This window comes from Nyctereutes procyonoides, unplaced genomic scaffold, assembly GCF_905146905.1.
Source record: "Nyctereutes procyonoides isolate TBG_1078 unplaced genomic scaffold, NYPRO_anot_genome, whole genome shotgun sequence".
Taxonomy (NCBI): domain Eukaryota; kingdom Metazoa; phylum Chordata; class Mammalia; order Carnivora; family Canidae; genus Nyctereutes; species Nyctereutes procyonoides.
In genome coordinates, this window is record NW_026575047.1 from 52,699,669 (window position 1) to 52,722,372 (window position 22,704).

At 39.5% G+C, this 22,704-nt stretch overlaps 1 protein-coding gene across 1 annotated transcript in view; it reads right to left on the reverse strand.

The window, feature by feature from the left end:
• TARS3 (threonyl-tRNA synthetase 3) overlaps positions 1-22,704 on the reverse strand; it is a 68,577-nt gene that overhangs the window by 2,091 nt on the left and 43,782 nt on the right. Inside the window, exons 13-18 of the mRNA XM_055326759.1 lie at positions 19,763-19,900; positions 17,055-17,132; positions 16,870-16,970; positions 3,819-3,923; positions 1,618-1,690; positions 560-674 (exon numbers count right to left, since the gene is read on the reverse strand). Of these exons, the coding sequence (XP_055182734.1) occupies positions 560-674; positions 1,618-1,690; positions 3,819-3,923; positions 16,870-16,970; positions 17,055-17,132; positions 19,763-19,900 (610 nt within the window). The remainder of the gene's footprint in view (positions 1-559; positions 675-1,617; positions 1,691-3,818; positions 3,924-16,869; positions 16,971-17,054; positions 17,133-19,762; positions 19,901-22,704) is intronic.

Genomic DNA, 22,704 nt, shown 5'->3' on the forward strand with positions numbered 1-22,704 from the left:
ATTTCCGAATCATTTTAAAGTCAAAATTTTAGATGCTGCATCTAAGTACTTATATCCCTTAAGGACACTTTTTCACTTAAATTTTCTTTTGATCACTTTAAATTTGGAATCTTTCCAACTCATTAGCATAATCTCAAAGATTTATAAGAAATCAGAAAAGCAAGGGAGAATATTTGAGACCTGTCACATGGCTGAAATATAAAGAGCATAATTCTGAGAAAATCATTTTCACATTTTTTCATTGTTGGTTTAAGATATTAACTACTGCTAGTGATACTATACCACAGGATTCATGTGAGATTTTATAACTCTTCTTCCAGCAAATAACAAAGAGTATTTATGAACAATTAACCAGGAACACCATGGACTGTTCTTTGTGTACAGGTAACAAACAAATTGTCATAATCACATAATTATACCATATTCATGTAGTTTTACCATTCACATAGTTATATCATACTCATGTAGTTTACAGTATATTCATACAGTTTTACCATTTTGGTTTTTGGAATTAAAGTGGAAGAAAACAAGCATTTGAGAAAATACAAACTTAAGTTACCCAAAATAAAATTATACTGAGCCAGCTGCGCATTTCGTATTTTCTTATTTAGTGTACAGCTGTGATCTAAGTCAACATCAGCCATGAATCCTTCTTCAAAAAATGCACTGGATACCTACAAGAAAATGAGTCACTTTTACAATCACAGTATTTATGGGAGCCAGCCTCTGAGATGACCCACAGGGTCCTTGCCTTTTGTATTCACAGCTTGTGTCATTTCCTTCCCACTGTACCAGTGGCTCTGTGTGACTACAGAGCAGGGCAGAAGTGATGGCACGTCACTTACGAGATTAAGCTAAAAGACTATAGCTTCTATGTCTTTAACATCACTTCCTCTGGGGACACCAGTTGCCGTGTTGGAAGGATATTCAAGGAACCCCCGAAAAATCCCACATGATGCACAACTGGGGCCTCCAACCGTAATGTGAGTGATCCCCAAGGAGGTATCCCTGAGAGGCCAGCAGCACAACTAGAGCCTCTTAGGGGCCCTGAGCCAGAATTACCTCGCCACTGCTCCCAGATTCTGAGTCACAGAAACCATGACATAATAAATGTTTGTTGTCTCAGGCTGCTAAGTCTTGGAGGTATCTGTTACACTGCAATAGACAAATATTCTTCCTTAACAGAGCCATGTGGGAAAGAATAAATACGAGATATTTGAAAATACAGATTTCTGGAGACACCTGGGTGGCTCAGCAGTTGAGCATCTGCCTTTGGCTCAGGGCATGATCTTGGAGTTCTGGGATCGAGTCCCACACTGGGCTCCCTGCATGGAGCCTGCTTCTCCTCTGCCTGTGTCTCTGGCTCTCTCTGTGTCTCTCATGAATAAATAAAATCTTATTTAAAAAATCCCAATTTCTCAAAAACATTAAGAAGCAAAATAGTTCTGATCCAAATACACAGACATGATTCAGATGTTACTCTCAATTACTGAAAATGCAGGCTGCTAAAGTAATGTATTAGTGATGCAATATTTTAAGGCACAAATAACATTCTGAGTCAAAATCTTCACAGACTACATATCAAGATTATTATGTACTTTCTTGTCTCTTTTTTACCTGAAGTGCATATTTTTCACAAGTTGGCCCCACAGGGATGACCATTACCTGACGAGGAGACAGCCAGAAAGGCCTGAAAAATATGTAAAAATACGTATTTTCAAAATCTAATGATGATCACTTTATTATGTGATCTAAGAAATAACCAAATATTTGGTTTAAAGTAAGACTTCACAAGAGATCAGATTCGACAGGGTGGTGTGGATGTAAACCAAATCATATTGAGAGCTAAAAAGCAACAGAGTAGACAAAAGAGGAAGCTGGGGATTATGGGAGGAAAGGAAGGGAAGAACAAGTCAGCTGCTGGGTGGAAGGGCTACACATCACTTATCAATACCACTGGGCAATTGAACTCCAGGCATTTACCCCAGAGAAATGAAAACATGTTCACCCAGAAACCTTCCTGCTAATTTTCATAGCAGCTGGAAACACTCTGAATGTCCTTCAATGGAAGATCAAACTGGTGCATCCACACCATGGAACACCAACAGCAATAAAAGAGAACCAACTACTGAGACTTGAAACCAGTTGGATGGATATCAAGGGAATTCCATTGAGGGATTAAAGCCAATCCCACATAGCTGCATACTGTGTGATTCCATGTATGTTACATTCTTGAAATGATGAAATTAGGAAGATGGGAGAACAGGTGAGTGCCTGTCCAAGGATGATGATGGAGATGGGGTAGGAGGTATGTGACAATAAAATGGCAGCACGAGTAATCCTTATAAGCAACATAACTGTCCTATGTCTTGACTGGTGGTGGGTACACAGGTGATAAAATTTTACAGAATGAAACCTACACATGCACACAAGTACATGTGAACTGGTGTGATCAATTTCTTCAAAATGAGATGGGAGACAAAGATGTCACAGACCAGTAGTTGCTGGTCTGCAGCACTTTCATATGGCATAGAACACACCATCACAAAATGTATCATCTGCCAGCTGGTGCCCTGACTGCCAGTAAGGCCAGTTGCTTCTGGGGACACAGTAGTATTAGTGGATCCCACAATGTCAGCTCAGTGCCTTACTTCTTTTGCTAAAAAAATTATTTCCATGGTCAGAAGCCTTATTGTGTTTCTGAGTGTCCAGGCTCAGTAAGTATATATATAGTGCTGTAGACAGAGACATGGGAGAAAAGAAGAGCTAAGCAGATTCTAGAGTTGATCTCTTTTCCAGCAAGGACAAGTCATGGCCCTTGTATGATGAAAAGGACCCAAGAAGCTGACTCTTCCCCAGGATTTTGGTTCCTCATGAGGGACCAGGATTGATCACTACTGATGGCAGATTGAGGCCTTGGAAGAGGCACAGCCAGATAGAACTCAGGGAGGTCTGTTTTGTTGAGCCCATACCCCTGGGTGGCTCCTTTGTTCATGAACCACTGAACAGTCACTACGGGAAGAGTGAAGCTGATGGGAACCAGAGAACGGGTCCTCCTGAGTTTGAATATTTAAAAACACCCCACACTAAGGGTTTTGGGTGGGCAACACCACCCTCATGGCCCATTCTGAGTAATTATTCACATTTCTCTCCTGCAAATTCACTTATTATCTGTTTTCCAACCTAACTACTTCTAGGTCTCTGACCTTGTGGCCAAAGCAGTAACAGGACCCAGGAATCACTGAAACTCCATAGGTCTGGCCATTTTTCCTTTCAGGGGAAGAGGATTAGGAGATGTACTCAAATTCCTGTACTTGATGGCATTTCTCTTCTATACTTCTTCCCTAAGTAGCACTAGGCTATTGTCGCTGTCCTCATTAGGTTTGTGCCAAAGCACTGTTCAAAGCCATGTGTGAAGCAGGTTTACATGTTTTTCTCCCAACGCTGATTGGGCACCCCCATTAGGTGAACAACACGGGTTGAAGGAAGGGTGGCCATACAGCAAGTGGTGGAACGTTACTCTCAGGGTCACCAGGCACAACTAGATCTTTAAAGGGCTTGAAATAGGTGAAAAGATAACTCTTCAGTTCTTGCCTTTTTCCCCCAAAAGGCAAATGATACAATTTTATGTCACACTGCTTTTGTCTTCTTTGTTTTGGGTTCCTGATCTGGCAGCTTCAACAAGAATAGATTACTTGCTGTTTGGATACTTGCTATTATAAGGCAGGAGCCACCAATTTTTTCACAGTGATCCTCTCTTGTTAGACATGACATTTCAAAATAACAGACATACAGTTTTTCTTTTCCATATCACTTACCATTTCCCCCCATAGTTTTCTGAAAGGATGGCTATCATTCTTTCCACTGACCCCAAAATGGCTCGATGAATGATCACAGGGTTCCTCTTATCGTCTCCATCCTTACTAAAAAATGAAAGTTACACATTTATGTATTAAGATTCAATAATAACTTTATCTTCTTACCTTCTATTTAAAAGTTATTTTCCTGAACTAGGAAAAACAACGAATTCCTCAAAAATCATTTTTAAGTATAAACTGTGTCATGTATTAGAAATAATAATATGAATCAAATGGAAATGAAATACATTATGTAGGAAAAAGCAAGGTAATATTAGAGCACTATTTCTATTATAAGTCTACTGATTATCTTTTATTCTAAACTACTGGCTATGATCAGTTTACTAATGTTGACAGGCGATCTTGCAAATTGTAATTTTTTTAAATTTATTTTGAACTATGGCTTACTCCACCAGTACCATGTTGGAACAATTGTCGAAGACATTGAAGAAATATGGAAAATGGATTTCTGTTTCTAAATTCTCATTTTCTCAGGGAGCTTGGGTGACACAGTTGGTTGAGTGACTGACTCTTGGTTTTTGGCTGAGTTCATGATCTCAGGGTCCTGGGATGGAACCTGTGTCAGGCTCTGTGCTCAGGGGGGATGCTGCTTGAAATCTCTCTCTTCCTCTCCCGCTGCACCACCTCCACCACACTCTCTGTCTAAAATAAATTTAAAAATCTTTTTTTTTTTCATTTTATTTATTTATTTATGAGACACACAAAGAGGCAGAGACATAGAGGGAGAGAAGCAGGCTCCTCACAGGAAGCCCGATGCAGGACTCTATCCTCAGACGCAGGACCACGCCCTGAGCCAAAGGCAGATGCCCAACTGCTGAGCGACCCAGGTATCCCAATAAATAAATCTTTTAAAAAAAATTTATTCGAGAGAGAGAGGCAGAGACACAGGCAGAGGGAGAAGCAGGCTCCATGCAGAGAGCCCGACGTGGGACTCGATCCCGGGTCTCCAGGATCATGCCCCGGGCCGAAGGTGACACTAAACCGCTGAGCCACCCAGGCTGCCCATCAATAAATAAATCTTAAAAAAAGATTATAAATTCTGATTTTCTCATAAATGCTAAAGATGAATCATGAGATGATTGATTGTTATTTATAAAATATAAAATGAAATTTTAAAAAATTTGCACTGCCATAATTAGTTAAGTTGAATGCCATTTTACATAGTTTTGTTTACTATATATATACATGTACACTATATATAGACACGTTTATACATATGTGTTTAAAAGTTAATCACCCCCCCATTCCCACTAGACAATGGACAAGGGGCCCAGGGGGCAGTTGAAGAAAAAGAAATATAAGTAATCATTGTTCCTTGTCCATTGTCTAGTGGGATATACAATTGTGCTGCTTTCATAGTTTGGCTATTGTAAAGAATGCTGCAATAAACACAGGGGTGCATATACCCTTATGAATTAGGGTTTTTGTATTATTTGGGTAAATACCAGTAGTGCACTTACTGGATCATAGGGTAGTCCTACTTTGAATTTTTTGAGGAACCTCTGCACTGTCTTCCACAGTGGCTGGAAGTTTGCATTCCCACCAACGGTGTAAGAGTGTTGCTTTTTCTCCACATCCTCATCAATGCTGTTGTTTCTTATGTTGTTGATTTAGCCATTTTGAATAGGTATAGGTGATAGCTCATTGAGAGTTTGATTTGCATTTCCCATCAGGTCAGTAATGTTGGGCATCTTTTCATGTATCTGTTGGCCATCCAGATGTCTTCTCTGAAGAAATGTCTATTCATGTCTTTGGCCCCTTTTTAATGGGATTACTTGTGTTTTTGTGTTGAGGTGTAAAAGTTCTTCATATATTTTGGAAAATAACCTTTATCGGATAGGTCATTTGCAAATAACTTCTCCCATTCAGTAGTAGGTGGTCTTTTAGTTTTGTTGACAGTTTCCTTCATTATGCAGAAGCTTTTTATTTTGATGTAGTCCCAATAGTTCATTTTTGCTTTTGTTTGCCTTGCCTTGGGAGATCTATCTAGAAAAATGTTATGGCCAATGTCAGAAAAACTACTGCCTATGCTCTCTTCTAGGATTTTTATAGTTTTAGGTCTCACATTTAGGTCCTTAAACCATTTGGAGGGTTTTCTTTTTTCTGTATGGTGTAAGAAAGTGATCCAGTTTCATTCTTTTGCATGCAGCTGTTCAACTTTCTCAACACCATTTGTTAAAGAGATTGTCTTTTTCCCCTTGCATATATCTGCCTCCTTTGCCAAAGATTAATTGACCATGTAGTTGTTGGTTTATTTTTGGGGTTTTCTATTCTGTTCCATTGATCTGTGTGCCTATTTTTATACCAGTACCAGATTGTTTTGATTACTACAGCTTTGTAGTATAACTTGAAATTTGGAATTGTGATGTCTCCAGCTTTATTTTTCTTTTTAAAGATTGCTTTGGCTATTCAGGGTCTTTTGTGGTTCCATACAGATTTTAGGATTGTTTGTTCTAGCTCTGAAAAATGCAAATGGCATTTTGACAGGGATTGCATTAAATGTGCAGATTGTCTTGGGTAATACAGGCATTTTAACAATATCTGTTCTTCTAATTCCATGAGCATGATATATCTTTCCATTTGTTTGTGTTGCCTTCAATTTCTTTCATCAATGCTTCAGTTTTCAGACTACAGGTCTTTTATTTTCTTCTTTAAGTTTATTCCTAGATATTTTATTATTTTTGGTGTAACTATAAATGGGATTTTCTTAACTTCTCTTTCCATTGCTTCATTATTGACATATAGAAATGCAACAGATTTCTGTACATTGATATTGTGTCCTGTGACTCTACTGAATTCATTTTTCAGTTCTAGTAGTGTTTTGGTGGAGTCTTTAGGGTTTTCTCTAGGTGGTATCATATCAGTACTACTTTAATGGATTTTTTAAAAATAGTTTACCCAGCTATAACTATTTTTAAAAATACTTTATTTATTCATTCAAACAGAATTCATTAAATTCACTTCAAATATTACATGATGGATATCATCATTGCCAATCATTTCCAATAAGAGCCATTATAATGTGACTGCAGGCCAAATCCTGTCTAGATCCCACAGAAAGCTCTGGGGTGGGGGTAGGTAGCTGAGTCCAGCCTGAACAGATATACAAAGAAATAATTCATTCTATAAACTAAACCAGTATGGTATATTCCTGAATGTTACATAATGTTGTTCTTGTATAGGGAATGAAAGAGAAGTGGGATGATCCTTTCACAGGCCCCTGGATACAAGAAATTTCTGTCCCTTATCTATATCAAAAGAACTAAAATCAGGTCTAACCTTAAGAAGGGCAAATAGTGAAATAACCTATATGTACATATCTACATGTTCAGATAAACAATAGAATTAATGTCAAGGTCTCCAAAGATAAACCCAGTGGATTTTGTTGACATTATATTAGATTTATAGATAAACCTGAAGAGAATTAATATCTTCCCAATATTGGTTCTTCCCATTGCAAGAGTGTGGTGTGAGTTTTCATTCAAACAACTTTTTTATTAAATTTTCTTTTCTCTTAAACTTCTCACATATGAGTAAGATCATATAGTATTTGTCTTTCTCTGACTTAATTCACTTAACATAATACACTCTGGCTCCATCCACAACACTGCAAATGGCAGGATTTCATTCTTTTTTATGGCTAAATATAAGCAAGAAAACAGATGAACATATGGGAAGTCAGAAAAGAAAAAAAATGAGGGAGGGAACACAAGCTCTAAGTGACTCTTAACGATAGAGAACAAGTGAGGGTTGATGGAGGGAGGTTGGTAGGGAATGGGCTAGAGGGTCTATTCAGTTTACTCCTAGGTATTTTACATTATTATTGTTGCTTCTGAAATGTTTTTTTCCCACTGCTTTTCCTAGCAGGTTATATATGAAAATAAATTAACTTCTGCATTTTGATGTTATTTAACTTTATCATTAGTCTCCATTTTTCTTCATTTGGTTCTGGTGGATTTCAAGACATCTAACATCTACAAATAACAATTTTATCTTTTTTGCTTCAAATATTTGTACTCCCAGAACAATTCTGAGTAATAGTACAAATAGTAGGCATAGTCCCTTCTTTCCAACAAAGCTGAGGTGTTCTTGTTATTTTATAATAAATATTCTTTATCATAGTAAAAAAATTCTTTTTGGTCATCTCACAAGTATGGATGCTAAATTCTGTTGACTAAATTTCATCATTGTTGAATGTAATGAGTGACAATAATATACTTTTTAATGCTTTCTTAGGAAAAAAAAACTTATTTGATCATAATGATGATCCTGATGCTCCTCTCTCCTTTTCCCTTCATATCTAAGCTATGACCAAGTCATATTGGTTCTACCTTCAAAATATACCCCAAATACCTACACTTTAAAAAATAATCTCTATTACTGCTACCTTATTCTACCTGTCATCATCTCTTACTTTGTCTTTAGACCCTGCTCCCACTCTTGTTCTCCTATTGTTATCTATCCAACACCTAGGGTAGATGGATAAATAGATATGGGTAGCCGAGTGGATGGATGGATGGATGGATGGATGGATGGATGGATGACAGAAGGACAGAGAAACGGATGGATGGAGACTATCTTGCCTGATCTGCTTCTCTTCCACATCATCCTTGAATGTCCATCAACGTTCAAATTTTGTTAAACAAGCGGGTCATTTCAGCATTAACAAAGTCCTGTCACCCCCTATTCTTTTTTGTTCATTTTAGTAGGTTACTGGGGAAAGATGGGTTCTCTAAAACATGAACTTAAGACACGATCTTTCCTAAAAGGTCCAAATTTATTTTTGAAAGTTCGGTGTTTTATCCCTCATTTTCCTAAGCATTTTTATTATTCTCATGTGTTGGTGTAACTCAACTATTTAATCAACTATTTGATATTTAATCAACTATTCTTTCAACTCTTTAACTTATAAGTCTTAGTATAGCTTTTTTATTAATAAATTAATTTTTTATTGGTGTTCAATTTACCAACATACAGAATAACACCCAGTGCTCATCCCATCAAGTGTCCCCCTCAGTGCCCATCACCCATTCACCCCCACCCCCCGTCCTCCTCCCCTTCCACCACCCCTAGTTCGTTTCCCAGAGTTAGGAGTCTTTATGTTCTGTCTCCCTTTCTAATATTTCCCACACATTTCTTCTCCCTTCCTTTATATTCCCTTTCACTATTATTCATATTCCCCAAATGAATGAGAACATACACTGTTTGTCCTTCTCTGATTGACTTACTTCACTCAGCATAATACCCTCCAGTTCCATCCACGTTGAAGCAAATGGTGGGTATTTGTCGTTTCTAATGGCTGAGTAATATTCCATTGTATACATAAACCACATCTTCTTTATCCATTCATCTTTCGATGGACACCGAGGCTCCTTCCACAGTTTGGCTATTGTGGACATGGCTGCTAGAAACATCGGGGTGCAGGTGTCCCGGCGTTTCATTGCATCTGAATCTTTGGGGTAAATCCCCAGCAGTGCAATTGCTGGGTCATAGGGCAGGTCTATTTTTAACTCTTTGAGGAACCTCCACACAGTTTTCCAGAGTGGCTGCACCAGGTCACATTCCCACCAACAGTGTAAGAGGGTTCCCTTTTCTCCGCATCCTCTCCAACATTTGTGGTTTCCTGCCTTGTTAATTTTCCCCATTCTCACTGGTGTGAGGTGGTATCTCATTGTGGTTTTGATTTGTATTTCCCTGATGGCAAGTGGTGCAGAGCATTTTCTCATGTGCATGTTGGCCATGTCTCTGTCCTCCTCTGTGAGATTTCTCTTCATGTCTTTTGCCCATTTCATGATTGGATTGTTTGTTTCTTTGCTGTTGAGGTGACTAAGTTCTTTATAGATCTTGGAAACTAGCCCTTTACCTGATACGTCATTTGCAAATATCTTCTCCCATTCTGTAGGTTGTCTTTGACTTTTGTTGACTGTATCCTTTGCTGTGCAAAAGCTTCTTATCTTGATGAAGTCCCAATAGTTCATTTTTGCTTTTGTTTCTTTTGCCTTCGTGGATGTATCTTGCAAGAAGTTACTGTGGCCAAGTTCAAAAAGGGTGTTGCCTGTGTTCTCCTCTAGGACTTTGATGGAATCTTGTCTCACATTTAGATCTTTCATCCATTTTGAGTTTATCTTTGTGTATGGTGCAAGAGAGTGGTCTAGTTTCATTCTTCTGCATGTGGATGTCCAATTTTTCCAGGACCATTTATTGAAGAGACTGTCTTTCTTCCAGTGGATAGTCTTGCCTCCTTTATCGAATATTAGTTGACCATAAAGTTCAGGGTCCACTTCTGGGTTCTCTATTCTGTTCCATTGATCTATGTGTCTGTTTTTGTGCCAGTACCACACTGTCTTGATGACCACAGCTTTGTAGTACAACCTGAAATCTGGCATTGTGATGCCCCCAGATATGGTTTTCTTTTTTAAAATTCCCCTGGCTATTCGGGGTCTTTTCTGATTCCACACAAATCTTAAAATAATTTGTTCTAACTCTCTGAAGAAAGTCCATGGTATTTTGATAGGGATTGCATTAAACGTGTAAATTGCCCTGGGTAACATTGACATTTTCACAATGTTAATTCTTCCAATCCATGAGCATGGAATATTTTTCCATCTCTTTGTGTCTTCCTCAATTTCTTTCAGAAGTGTTCTATAGTTTTTAGGGGATAGATCCTTTACCTCTTTGGTTAGGTTTATTCTTAGGTATCTTATGCTTTTGGGTGCAATTGTAAATGGGATTGACTCCTTAATTTCTCTTTCTTCAGTCTCATTGTTAGTGTATAGAAATGCCATTGATTTCTGGGCATTGATTTTGTATCCTGCCATGCTACCAAATTGCTGTAGGAGTTCTAGCAATCTTGGGGTGGAGGCTTTTGGGTTTTCTATGTAGAGTATCATGTCATCTGGCGAAGAGGGAGAGTTTGACTTCTTCTTTGCCAATTTGAATGCCTTTAATGTCTTTTTGTTGTCTGATTGCTGAGGCTAGGACTTCCAGTACTATGTTGAATAGCAGTGGTGAGAGTGGACGTCCCTGTCTTGTTCCTGATCTTAGGGGAAAGGTTCCCAGTGCTTCCCCATTGAGAATGATATTTGCTGTGGGCTTTTCATAGATGGCTTTTAAGATGTCGAGGAAAGTTCCCTCTATCCCTATGCTCTGAAGAGTTTTGATCAGGAATGGATGCTGTATTTTGTCAAATGCTTTCTCTGCATCTAATGAGAGGATCATATGGTTCTTGGTTTTTCTCTTGCTGATATGATGAATCACATTGATTGTTTTACGAGTGTTGAACCAGCCTTGTGTCCCGGGGATAAATCCTACTTGGTCATGGTGAATAATTTTCTTAATGTGTTGTTGGATCCTATTGGCTAGTATCTTGTTGAGAATTTTTCCATCCATGTTCATCAGGGATATTGGTCTGTAATTCTCCTTTTTGGTGGGGTCTTTGTCTGGTTTTGGAATTAAGGTGATGGTGGCCTCATAGAATGAATTTGGAAGTACTCCATCTCTTTCTATCTTTCCAAACAGCTTTAGTAGAATAGGTATGATTTCTTCTTTAAACGTTTGATAGAATTCCCCTGGGAAGCCATCTGGCCCTGGACTCTTGTGTCTTGGGAGGTTTTTGATGACTGCTTCAATTTCCTCCCTGGTTATTGGCCTGTTCAGGTTTTCTATTTCTTCCTGTTCCAGTTTTGGTAGTTTGTGGCTTTCCAGGAATGCGTCCATTTCTTCTAGATTGCCTAATTTATTGGCATAGAGCTGTTCATAATATGTTTTTAAAATTGTTTGTATTTCCTTGGTGTTGGTGGTGATCTCTCCTTTCTCATTCATGATTTTATTAATTTGAGTCTTCTCTCTCTTCTTTTTAATAAGGTTGGCTAATGGTTTATCTATCTTATTAATTCTTTCAAAGAACAAACTCCTGGTTCTGTTGATCTGTTCCACAGTTCTTCTGGTCTCAATTTTGTTGAATTCTGCTCGAATTTTAATTAATTCTCTTCTTCTGCTGGGTGTAGGGTCCATTTGCTGTTTTTTATCTAGCTCCTTTATGTGTAAGGTTAGCTTTTGTAATTGAGCTCTTTCCAGTTTTTGAATGGATGCTTGTATTGCAATGTATTTCCCCCTCAGGACTGCTTTTGCTGCATCCCAAAGATGTTGAACAGTTGTATCTTCATTCTCATTAGTTTCCATGGATCTTTTTAATTCTTCCTTAATTTCCTGGTTGACCCTTTCATCTTTTAGCAGGATGGTCCTTAACCTCCACTGTTTGATGTCCTTCCAAACTTCTTGTTGTGATTTAGTTCTAATTTCAAGGCGTTATGGTCTGAGAATATGCAGGGGACGATCCCAATCTTTTGGTATCGGTTCAGACCCAATTTGTGACCCAGTATGTGGTCTATTCTGGAAAAAGTTCCATGTGCATTTGAGAAGAATGTGTATTCAGTTGAGTTTGGATGTAAAGTTATGTAGATATCTGTGAAATCTATCTGGTCCAGTGTATCATTTAAAGCTCTCGTTTCTTTGGAGATGTTGTGCTTAGAAGACCTATCGAGGGTAGAAAGAGCTAGATTGAAGTCACCAAGTATAAGTGTATTATTATCTAAGTATTTCTTCACTTTGGTTAATAATTGGTTTAAGTATTTGGCAGCTCCCACATTCGGGGCATATATATTGAGGATTGTTAAGTCCTCTTGTTGGATAGATCCTTTAAGTATGAGATAGTGTCCCTCTTCATCTCTCAGTGTAGTCTTCGGGGTAAATTTTAGTTTATCTGATATAAGGATGGCTACCCCTGCTTTCTTTTGAGAACCATTTGAATGGTAAATGGTTCTCCAACCTTTTATTTTCAGGTTGTAGGTGTCCTTGTCTAAAATGAGTCTCTTGTAGACAGCAAATAGATGGGTCCTGCTTTTTTATCCAGTCTGAAACCCTGCGCCTTTTGATGGGATCATTAAGCCCGTTCACGTCCAGAGTTACTATTGACAGATATGAGTTTAGTGTCATCATGATATCTATTTAGTCCTTGTTTTTGTGGATTGTTCCACTGAACTTCTTCTTAAAGGGGAGTTTTAAGAGTCCCCCTTAAAATTTCTTGCAGAGCTGGTTTGGAGGTCACATATTCTTTCAGTTCCTGCCTGTCTTGGAAGCTCTTTATCTCTCCTTCCATTTTGAATGAGAGCCTTGCTGGATAAAGTATTCTTGGTTGCATGTTCTTCCCATTTAGGACCCTGAATATATCCTGCCAGCCCTTTCTGGCCTGCCAGGTCTCTGTGGAGAGGTCTGCTGTTACCCTAATACTCCTCCCCATAAAAGTCAGGGACTTCTTGTCTCTTGCTGCTTTAAGGATCTTCTCTTTATCTTTGGAGTTTGCAAGCTTCACTATTAAATGTTGAAGTGTTAAACGGTTTTTATTGATTTTAGGGGGGGATCTCTCTATTTCCTGGATCTGAATGCCTGTTTCCCTTCCCAGATTGGGAAAGTTTTCAGCTAGGATTTGTTCAAATACATATTCTGGCCCTCTGGCCCTTTTGGTGCCCTCGGGAACCCCAATTAAACGTAGGTTTTTCTTCCTTAGGCTGTCATTTATTTCCCTTAATCTGTCTTCATGGTCCCTTAATTGATTGTCTCTTTTTTCCTCAGTTTCCCTCTTTGCCATCAACTTGTCTTCTATGTCACTCACTCGTTCTTCCACCTCGTTAACCCTCGTCGTTAGGACTTCTAGTTTGGTTTGCATCTCATTCAATTGATTTTTAATTTCTGCCTGATTGGATCTAAATTCTGCAGTCATGAAGTCTTGTGAGTCCTTTATGCTTTTTTTCTAGAGCCACCAGTAGCTGTATAATAGTGCTTCTGAATTCGCTTTCTGACATTGAATTGTAATCCAGATTTTGTAACTCTGTGGGAGAGAGGATTGTTTCTGATTCTTTCTTTTGAGGTGAGAAAGAAAGAATCATTCTTTCCTTCTAGTCATTTTGCTCAGTGCAGAGTGGCCAAAAACAAGTTTTATTGGGAAAAGGAGAAAAAGAGAGAGAGAGAAGGAAATAAAAGAGAAAAAGAAAAAAGAAAAAGAAGAAAAAAAAGGAAAAAAGAGAAGAAAAAGAGAACGAAAAAGAAAGAAAGGTGAAAAAAGGGGGTGGGGGAAGCAATCAGAAATCAAAAAGAAAAAAAACAAAAAACACGGGGGAGTATCTTCTGATTCTGTATACTTTAAGTCCCTTGACTTCCCCTGGAACTGGTCCGTCTAGCTGGTCTTCTGGGGGAGGGGCCTGCTGTGCTGATTTTCAGGTGTTAGCACTTGGGGGAGCTGCTCTGCCCCCTGCCTGGTGCAGGGCTCAGTGGGGGTTGTTTACCCTGTGAGGCCCCAGGAGGAACAGCCACAGTGGCGGCGGCCAGCTCTGGAGCCCTAGTGTCAGCTCCCGCAGTAACTAGGGATCTCTCAGTCTGCAGGGCCTGGATGCTCCGGGGCGGGGCTGCTGATCTGCTCAGCTCGGGGCAGGAGCGTCCTTGCTGTCCTGGGCCCTCCCGGCCTCTGCCTGTCCCGGGGGGAGGCCGGATCCTGGGCTGTGTCCCCACCGCCCTGTGCTCCCGGGCCTGTGCTGTTGGATTCGCGCTCCCGGCCGCGTAGCCTCCTCCGCGGAGCTGCCGCCCGAGCCCCTCCGAGCTGCTCCGGGTCCCGCTGTGCGTGTGCTGCAGCCCATAGGGAGCTCGGTGCGCTCTCCCCAGGGCGCAGGTGTCTGTTAGTGTCCCAGGGAGCCCGAGGGCATCCCCGCCCTCCTGGGTCCTGCTCCAACTCCCTGCGAGCCCCTTTCCGCCTGGGAAGGTTGGTGCAGCTCCTGCTTCTCCGGGACGGGGCTCTCCTGTCCTGGGGACACTCGCCCCGGCCTCAGCCCGGCTCCTCGCGGGGCCCCTCCCCCTCGGAGGCCTTTTGTTTCTTTATTTCTTTTTCCCCGTCTTCCTACCTTGATAGAAGCACGAACTCTTCTCACTGTAGCATTCCAGCTGGTCTCTCTTTAAATCTCAGGCCGAATTTGTAGATTTTCAGGATGATTTGAAGGTTATCTAGGTAATTTGGTGGGGACAGGTGATTTGGGGACCCTACTCTTCCACCATCTTGCCCCTCCTCCTTAGTATAGCTTTATATGTAGTAATCAAAACACAAGATGAAGAATACAAAATAAAATAAGATTTTTAAGGGCTGGACACAAATTGAGATTAATCCATAAAATCATACTGGATAAATGATGGTTGTTCTCTTATTATAAGGATCTTATTAGAAAAAATTCTATTAAATTCTATTAAAATTATTAGATTTGAAACATGCCAATAATTTTTCCTTTTAAATTTTATTAATAATTTTGAATGAAAGACAACTCAGCACATTATCTAATCAACACTATATCCAAAACTTGGACATGCTGATAAGAGGGCAGTTTAAGGGATATGGTCATTTTGTCTAGCTCAGATCAGGATGTTGGTTCCAGGCAAAATAGAGTAAGCTCCACCCTAGCTCTCTCACAGAATACAAACACGCACCCTGGAAAAAAATGCATGGAACAGCCCCCCGAGGATTCTGAAAGTAAATGATGACAGGTGGATTGTTAAAGAAGATGAGAATTTGAAGTACCATCGAACCAGTAGTTAGTTTCCTGTAATTTTGTCTTCCAGTATTGTGTGGCCTGGTGGTCTAGACTAAAAGGTGGCCCCAAACCAAAAGTATACACTAGATGCAACGTCATGAGAAGAAAATGGGCAGAAGACATGAACAGACATTTCTCCAAAAAACACTCCAGATGGCCAATAGAAATATGAAAAGAATCTCATCATCACTCTCCATCAAGGAAATGCAAATCAAAACTAAAATGAGATAATCACTTCACACCTGTCAGAATGGCTATAATCAATAACACAAGAAACAACAGGTGTTGGCGAGGATGTGGAGAAAAGGGAACCCTCTTGTACTGTTGGTGGGAATGCAGACTGGTGTAGCCACTGCAGAAGAGTATGGAGGATCCTCAAAAAGTTAAAAATGGAACTACCCTATGATCCAGCAATTGAACTACTAGGTATTTACTGAGAGAATACAAAAATACTAATTCAAAGGGGTTCATGCACCCTGATGTTTATGGCAGCATTATCTACAATAGCGAAAGTATGGAAACAGCCCAAGTGTCCACCAATCAATGAATGGAATGGATAAAGAAGAAGTGACACATACACACACACACACACACACACACATATATGATGTATATACACACACACATGCAAAAACACACACACAATGGAATATTACTCAGTCATAAAAATGAATGAAATCTTGCCATTTGCAAAAATATGAATGGGGCTAGAGAGTATTATGCTAAGCAAAGTAAGTTAGAGAGAGACACTAATATGTGGAATTTACTCATGCAGAATTTAAGAAACAAAACAAACAAGTAGAGGGGAAAAAAAGAGAAGGAGACATACCAAGAAAAAGACTCTTAACTATAGAGAACAAACTAATGGTTAGGAGAGGGTAGGTAAGTGGGGAGATGGATGAAATAGATGATGGGGATTAAGGAAGACACATGTGATGAGCACTGGGTGTTGCACGGAAGTGTTGTCACTATATGGTACAACTAAAATTAATATTACATTGCATGTTAACTGAAATTTAAATAAAAACTTGAAAAAAAATTAAAAATAAATTAGTATATCACTCATATACTACTAGACACTTACTAGTCTATGTATTAATGCTTATTTTGTATTGCTGGGGCACCTGGGTGGCTCAAGTGGTTGGCTCAGGTCGGGATCCCAGGGTCCTGGGATTGAATCCTGCATTGGTATCCTCACAGGGAGCCTGCTTCTCCCTCTACCTAGGTCTCTGCCTCTCTCTCTGTGTCTCTCATGAAAAAATAAATAAATCTTAAAAAAATAGAAATAATATTTTATTGCTCATGTTCAAATAACAAATAACAGCATATTAGTACTACATTATTTATCATATTCAACTACTCACCTAACATATGTAAGATTAAATCTAATAGGGAGTTGGAAGTCCAGCTGAATTGTAGCACATTGATGGTATCTGCCAATAGCATCCTTGATTTTTATATCAATCTGTAAATTAAATGATGTTTGCTTAAAGATAGCTTTTGTTTTTCCTTTAAATTTTACTCTTTTTGAGGCATATGGTCTACTTACTTTAGGGCCATAAAATGCTCCATCTCCTGGGTTCATCTTCCATGGTTTTCCAAATTCCACCAAGCTGTTCTGTAATTGCTATTTTTTTAAAAAAAGAACATTTAAAACTTATACTTCATTGTACTTTTTAATTTTTGCCATATAGCTCAAAAAAGTAAGGAATTACAAATCTTAATTATATTCTGTTTTAGTTCAACATGTATTTATTGGGTATGTTTTATATTCCCCCCTCTGCCCTTTGTAGTTGAGGCCTCCATACATTAAAAGGCATGAAAACTTTGATCTTTTTCCTTTATCCACTCTATGTTCTCCCATTTCACTCAGTTTAGGTGGATAAGAAGGTCTTGCCAACTGTCTCATGCTTTTCTTCTACCTCTGTACATGTAGCTGGGGAGAGGCGTCCTTCATGATTATGGAGGGTGGGAGCAGGAGGCCCACTCTGATCTTCAGCCTATGCCACATAAAATCCTTTGATGTTAGCCTGTAGTGCAGACTGCAGAACTGATGGTGATTGGATATACATATAAGTATCTTAAAAAGTATCAGTGAGTCTTCTGGCTATTCCCTATGGATATAGCTTCCTTGGGAAGCATCCGGGCTTTCCTAAGTCCCTGGCCAGAATACTGCCAAACCAGCATTCAAAGTCCTGTCATCACCTTGATATACTGAAGCCTTTGGTTTATGCTGTGGTACATGGTGGGCTCTAAACATATTGATTTGCTTAGAATTGTGTGTGTATGGGTTTGGGATATTCTTAGAGATCTTGACGACTCACTGAAATGATGGAAAAGTGGAATGCAAAAGAGATTTGGAGTGGGGTTATTCCAGCTCCAAGGGGCTGGTAGATTTACAGAGGTTCCAGAGGCAGAGGCCAGACCAGGCCTGCTGAAGCAGCGTTCCACATTCCCTTCAGACTTACCTGAGTAGGAACCCTCCAGCTGAGCTTAGGTTAAATTAAAAAATTGGAGAGACAGAACATTAAACTCCCATTTGGATTTTAATTTTCATAAGAAAACGTGGATTTTCTTTAGGTCACAGATTCCTTGATTAAACTTAATAGAAAGCAGGACTCACATCATTCAAATCTACGCTACCCTTTGCTCCTCACATTTTGGCTATTTGGACAAGCTGATGGTTGGACAACCTGATGGTTACATTGCCATAGCTGTCTAGAGAGCTCTGCTGGGTTCCCTAACTACACACAATCTGAGACAGGAAATAAGGTATCAGTGAATTGACAGCCCAGGAACAATGTGGCCTTGGAGCTGACTTCACTAATATCTCTTTCAAACCATTTCAGAGACATCTGAAGATATATATATATATATATATATATATATATATATATATATCATTACTTCCCAGATCAGGGGTCGACATCATGGGAAAAACTCCCCAACTTCTAAGGGAATACTCAATGAGCTAAAAAAGTGCAAAAAAAAATGGTGGGACAGCCCATTTCCCCCATGCCAGGCCCACACCAAGTCCACCCACTGTTTACCCCCCATACTCCATGTATGGAGTGATGATGATGATGATGATGATGATGATGATGATTCTACTATTAATAATACCAACATCTAATATTCACTGAACACTTACATGCGCCTGGCACTATGACAAATTCCTCACATAAATTACTCATTTAAGCCCACCAGAACCTTATGAAGTAGGTGCAATCATCATCACCATCATCATCATCATCATCACCATTTCAGACCTTAATGCTTCTTCTATAATTCATACATGGAGCTAACCTTTGAAACTAGGCAAAAAATGCTCCAGAGTCGAGCTTTATGCCCTCTTTTCCTCTTCCTACTTCCATGTGGCTAAGCAGGTAAACTGTGTCAGCATCCTGGGGCAGGCTGTCTCTTGTGACTTTCTTTCTCCATTCAACAGATATGGAAAAACATGCATTTAGGATGGGCATGGAACAGTGGGGAGAGGAGGCCCAATTAGATCTCAAGCCCAAATTGCTTCTACCCAGTTTCTGCCTGCCCCAGTACCTAACAGAAAACTGTGACACTATCAATACAGTGTTCCTCTGATTCTTAATTCCTTAATGATCTGTGTGATCAGTGTCCATGAGTATTCCATGAATAGGTGGACCAACAGGCAGGTCAGGGATCAGGCCTTCCTGGGGTGTCTGGCCACCATTCTCTTTTCTAATAAAAACTGACACAGGATATGTCTTGTATTCTTTTAATAAGAAAAAAAAAAAAAGCATGATGAGCTCTTTAATCTTGGTTTTCCAAAGCTGAGATGTGGCATGTGAGTCTCTGTGTGCCCCCAGACAGAGGATGGCACTAGAGGCTGTGATTGTGGAGGGGATTTGAGCATCCGGTGTATGCATCTGTATCTATGAGTCATGCTACATTGGCTCAATAACCAGCAGCTTAAAATAAGCCAAACACACACCAAGAGTGCCTGCAGAGGATTCCTTTAAAAACTGAGGAAATTGGTTATTAGTGACTGACACTTGAAAGAGTACAAATAAAAACCTAACATAAACTTTAAAAGTGTTTGAAACAAATGTAAAGAAGAAAAACTGGGCAGCCACATTCTATAGTCTGCATATTTATCCTGTAACTACCAATTTAAACAATTCTACTGCAAAGCATGGCATCCTCCTGATGCAAAGTAACTGCAGTCACTCAGGTAGTTTCCACACTCACAGAAATAAAGGTGTGTGCTTTGTCTCTCCCTACCTTTTCAGCTTCATCCCAAAGCTCAACCTCTCCTAGGAAGTTTTCAGGTCTTGTTGACAAATTTAATTGAAAGGAGAAGCCAAACGTTGAGTAAACAGACTGCAAAAACTGCAAACAGCCCTTTATTTCTTCTTCAATCTGAAATGAGAACAAATGAAAATCTAAATAGTTAACACCAAATTACAACTATTTATGGCATTTTAAAAAGTCTTTGTGTCAGAGAGAAGTAAAGCAAGTTTTTACTATATGGTCCATGACACTGTTTTGGTTGTTCATCCATTTCTTACTCAGATATCCAGGGAATTCCCAACCCAGCACATGCCTGGTGTGAGCAGGATACCAGCAGCCCCTGGGCCAGTGCAAGTGGTAGACAAAGAAGCAGGCAAGGCTGCGTCACCATGAGCAGTGACACACAAAAGGGGGAAGGGCAGCTGTCCAAAGGAAGTAATACCCGTACTGCTGCAGCCAGAGAGTAAGTGAGAGATCTCCGTGGAAAGCTAGGGCAGGAGCTTTTAGAGCAGAGGAAATACTGAGAGTGAGGGCCCAGAGGACAGAGAAGCAGTCTAGGGCATGAGAGCCACAGGAAGCTGCCGTGGGACCTAGCTGTATACAACAGGGATGAGGGCACAGAAGGGTTGTAGGTGATTAGGCTAGAGGCAGGCAAAGATCAAAAAGAATTAAGGGTTTTCAAAGCCGGGTTAATGTTTACACTTTTTAGCCTGAGAGCAATGGAAAACCAATGAAGGGTTCTTCAGCGAGAGACCAACACAATCCAATCTGTTCCTTTCAAGAATGGAAAATGGATTGCCAGGCCCATTGGGAACCTGGTAGGATTGTTTAGGAGTGAGATGATGGTGGTTTGAACCAGAGAGAAGCAGCTGGAATGCAAGGAATCTGTGCCAGAAATTCAGGGAGGAACAAAATTATTCAGGAATTAATAATACATTTAGGGAGAGTTATCAATAGGGCTTGTGACTAACTAGACACAAGGAGTGAAGAGTAAAGGGCACCTGGACTCCTGGCCCAGGCAGTAGAGAGGATGTTGATATAGCCCCTGAAAGAGTGAACAGGGAAGGTGGAAGCAGTGGTGTATGAGGCAGAAATAGGGGCTGATTTTAGACATGGCAGATGTGAGGATGCTTGTGATTGCCAGGCAGACAGGTCTATCAGGCCCCCTGTCAGGTTGAGATCTGGAGCTCAGGAAAGAGAGCTGAAATGCAGGTGAGATTGGCAGCTGAGCCTAGGATGTAACCAAGGCCCCAGGGAGTGCAGTCAGATCAGAGCTAGGGGTTGTGAGGGTGGGGGGAAAGAAGGACATGCTTAAATGCAAACAGAATAGGGTCAGCAAAACTAAAGCCTTTTAAAAGAATAGGGGGAAAGGCAAGGATCTGTGTTCTACCACTATGTATCAGTTTGAATTTTTCAGATTTTTTAATCTGTGGAATCATGTAGCACATGCTCTGTTTTTGTCTGGCTTTTTTCACTCGGCATAATTATTTTGAGATACAAAATAATTATGTTATATGTGCCAATAGATCATTCCTTTTTACTACTGCTGAGTTTTCCATTGTATGGATGTACCACAGTTACTTTTTTACATGCACCTATTTCTGGGCATTAGGGTTGTTTCTCTATTTTGGCTATTTCAAATAGAGCTGCAGTGAATGTTTCTGTTCAAGTCTTTGTATGGATGTGTGCTTTTTTCTTCTCTTGGGGAAAAAAAGGAGTAAGATGGCTGGGTCATATGGTAGACATGTGTTTGAGTTTTTAAGAAACTGTCCAATTGTTTTTGAAAGTGATTATACCATTTTACATTCCCATGAATGGGCGTGTCATATGGTGGATTACATTGACAGATTTTCTGACATGGAATCAGCCTCACATCTCTGAAGGCTAAACATCACTTGCTAATGATGTGTAATTATTTTTATATATTGTTGAATTTTATTTGCTATTATTATGTTAAGGACTTTTGCATTTGTATTCATGTGGGATATTGGGATATAGTTCTGTCTGGTTTTAGTATCAGTTAATACTAGCTTCATAAAATGAACTAGGAAGTATTCTATTTCAGAACAGAGTGTGTAGAATTGGTACTAATTCTTCTTTAAATGTTCCATAGAATTCTTCAGTGAAAAAAATCTGAGCCTGGAGATTTCTTTTGGGGGAGCTTTTAAATGACAGATTCAATTTCCTTAATAGTGATGGGACTTTGCAAATGATCTACTTCCTGTCAGGTGATTTATGGTAGTTCCTGCTTCTCAAGGAATTGGTACTTTTCAAGTAAGTTACTGAACTAATTTATGCAGAGTTACTATATTCATTTATTATGCTTTTGATGTCTTAAAGGTCTTTAGTGATATCTCCTATTGATTCCTGATATTGGTAATTTGTGTCTTCCCAACCTTTCTCTTTGTTAGTCTTGAAGGAAGTCTGTTAATTTTGTTAACTTTTCAAAGAACCAGTGTTTCTGTCTCATTAATTTTTTCCTTTGCTTTTCTGTTTTCAGTTTCATTGATTTCTGCTCTGGTGTTTATTGTTTCCTTCCTTCTTATTCTATTGGGTTTATTTTATTCTCCCTTTTTTCTAGTTCTTGAGGTGGGTACCAAGATATTGATTTGAGACTTTTCTTTTTTATTTTGGGTTTATCCTTTTTAGAATTTTCTCAGCTTCTTAAATCTGTAGGCTTATTGGCATGTTTTCAGCCATACGTCTTTGAATGTTTTTCACCTCCACTGTTATTCTCCTCTTTTTCCAGAACTCTGGTGACATAAATAGTAGACATTTTGTTTTAATCCCGCTAGTCTCTGAAGTTGTGTTCATTTTTCTTTCAGTCTCTTTTCTCTTTGTTGTTCAAACTGGGTCATTTCTACTGTTGCCTTCAAGTTCACTGATTCTTTTCTGTCCCCTCCATTCTACTCATGATCCATCCACTATCTTAT